This window comes from Neoarius graeffei, chromosome 12, assembly GCF_027579695.1.
Source record: "Neoarius graeffei isolate fNeoGra1 chromosome 12, fNeoGra1.pri, whole genome shotgun sequence".
NCBI classification, from domain to species: Eukaryota; Metazoa; Chordata; class Actinopteri; order Siluriformes; family Ariidae; genus Neoarius; species Neoarius graeffei.
The window spans coordinates 41,143,133-41,145,445 of NC_083580.1; the positions used below are offsets into that span (position 1 = coordinate 41,143,133).

A 2,313-nucleotide genomic window follows, 5' to 3' on the forward strand; every position below is an offset into this window, starting at 1 on the left:
CTTGCCGGCCGCTGGGCTCGAACCCAGGACCTTCTTGCTGTGAGGCGACAGTGCTAACCACTACACCACTGTGCCGCCCCCTTATTTCCAGTGAAGGGAAATTGTAATCCTACAGCATACAGTGGCATTCTCTACAACTTTGTGGCACACATGGGGTGTGATAGTCAGGCGTCCACATACTTTTGGCCTTATAGTATATAATCATGTCATATAATCATCTGACTAATTCCTTTTAAAGTTGAAAGACCTTACCAGGCGGAGATTTACGAAGGAAGGGCGGGACCACAGTAGTCAGAGAGATCTTGATGAATCACCACTAAATTAGTAAAAGCTGGGCGCGGCTACCTTTTTGCGCTGACCAATCAGAAACTAGCGTGGGGGAACGAGCAAGAGTCTCATGTCGATTGTAGGAGGGGTCTATTATGATGGGGCGGGGTTACTACCGGAAGTGTCTTGAGACCAGTCTCCTTGTCATTTTGGCTACGGCAGATTTCTGGTGAGTGAGACGGACAGCAGCGGCGAAGTAGGAAAGGAGAGAGACCGCTGGCTCAAAAACAAAAGAAAAAAATTTAAACAATGAAACCATCGATAAATTTCACTGCAGCTCATGAATGAAACGAATTAGATTGTTTATATCGTTAATTCAATGACGTAACGTTGTTCGGTTAAAGCTTGAGGTTAGCAGCCTGCTAGCGAAGAGAAGGGCTGTGTCATTGAGAAGACAGGACACGTCAAGAGGAGGAAGAAAAATCTGGGAAACTGTCGCTAAGCCAGACTCGTGGAAGATACAAAAGACCTGTTTGGATAACTAGTGACAAGTCAAGTTGTCAGTTAATAAGCACAGAATAATCTGCGGTTGTCGCATTGGAGCGGATCTTCTTCCAGTCATCGCCTTGGATCAAGGGTAGCCAGTAAGGTGAAAAGTGAATTTAATTACTTACCTTCAACGTAATGTCAGTATTCTCTGTGTCATCCTTTAATTTTATCACGAAGCAGGTGTTGTTTTATGCATTAATGATAACAATTGTGTTACGAAATGCCTATTAAATTAGAAGACGTCATCATATTTCTGAGCTCACGAAATAACCGACGTCGTTCACTGTGAAAAGGGAAGGAAAATTTCAGGACCGTCACCCTGTAACTACCTCAGTATTTTTCTCTTCTCTGTAGCATCCAAAAGTAACATGATAACGAGTTTTATTATTTACAGCCAGGTTTCGTGGTCTGGCCTTTTCTGTTCAGCTAGCCTATTAGCAAGCTAGTCGTGTCTAGCTGCCGGCTCGAAGCAGTTAGCCGGGTGCTATCAGCAGCAGCGGAGACGTCACAAGCCTATAATTAGCGCTATGAGGCGACGAGCAACCTGCAAATTTGAACAAAGTCTATTATAAAAAATAATCTGTCAGATAAACAGAACTACTGCTCCCGATTACTCTTAGTATTTTCGAGTGCGTTTAACCAGTATGTTATATGAATTATGTCAATATGCATCAGCGGTAGAGATGGTCCTAGCTATTCTTGTGGAAATTAACTGATCCATTTTGATTTCTTTTAGGATAAGCATACCGTGTGGCAGTCTTGACTGGAAAACATAAATGGGGGATTACGGGTTTGGAGTCTTGGTGCAAAACAACACTGGCAACAAGTCCGCTTTCCCTGTACGAATTCACCCCCATTTGCAACCTCCTCACCACCATCAGAACGTAACGCCGAGCCCTGCTGCTTTTATAAACAGCACCACAGCTGGAAATGGCAGCACAGTTGGGTCTCCCTGGCTATTCCCAACGGCCACAGCCCATAACAACATGCAAGATGATATGGGTACTGACAAACCCAAGGCCCAGCAGCAGGAGCTGCAAGAGACGCAAGAGAAGCAGCAGCAGCTCTCCCCAGTGCACCAAGAGGGTGGCATCATCTCAGAGCTTGAGAAAGCTCGTTCTGAAGAGAGCAAACCTGAGAATGGCACGTCTGAGGGCACCAATGGTAAGGAGAAGTTGCGCCTCGAGTCCCCTGTCCTGTCACCTTTTGACTATCAGGAACCATCTGTTCTGGGCACAGCTGTTCAGTCCAGTACTTCCTCATCCTCCTTGACCAGCTTCAACAACTGGTCTGCTGCCATTGCACCAACCCCATCAGCCATTGTCAATGAGGATGTGGGTTTCTTTACCCCGGCCAGCAACGGCCCATTGCTATTCCAGAACTTCTCTCACCATGTTGGCCCAGGCTTTGGTGGCAGCTTCTCTCCTCAGATCGGTGCTGTCTCTCAGCACCATGCTCCTCCACCCCACCCGCACTTCCAGCACCAGCAGCACCGTC

General features: G+C 46.6%; 1 protein-coding gene across 3 annotated transcripts in view; it reads left to right on the forward strand.

Moving 5' to 3' along the window:
• Window positions 1–472: 472 nt before the first annotated feature.
• cpeb4b (cytoplasmic polyadenylation element binding protein 4b) overlaps window positions 473–2,313 on the forward strand; it is a 153,185-nt gene continuing 151,344 nt past the window's right edge. For all 3 annotated transcript variants that reach the window (XR_009655739.1, XM_060935904.1, XM_060935903.1), the window contains exons 1-2: window positions 473–916; window positions 1,553–2,313. The exon at window positions 1,553–2,313 is cut by the window's right edge and continues 389 nt beyond it. Coding sequence is in view for 2 of the 3 variants with exons in the window: in XM_060935904.1 (XP_060791887.1) it covers window positions 1,593–2,313 (721 nt within the window). In the remaining variant the exon portion in view is untranslated. The remainder of the gene's footprint in view (window positions 917–1,552) is intronic.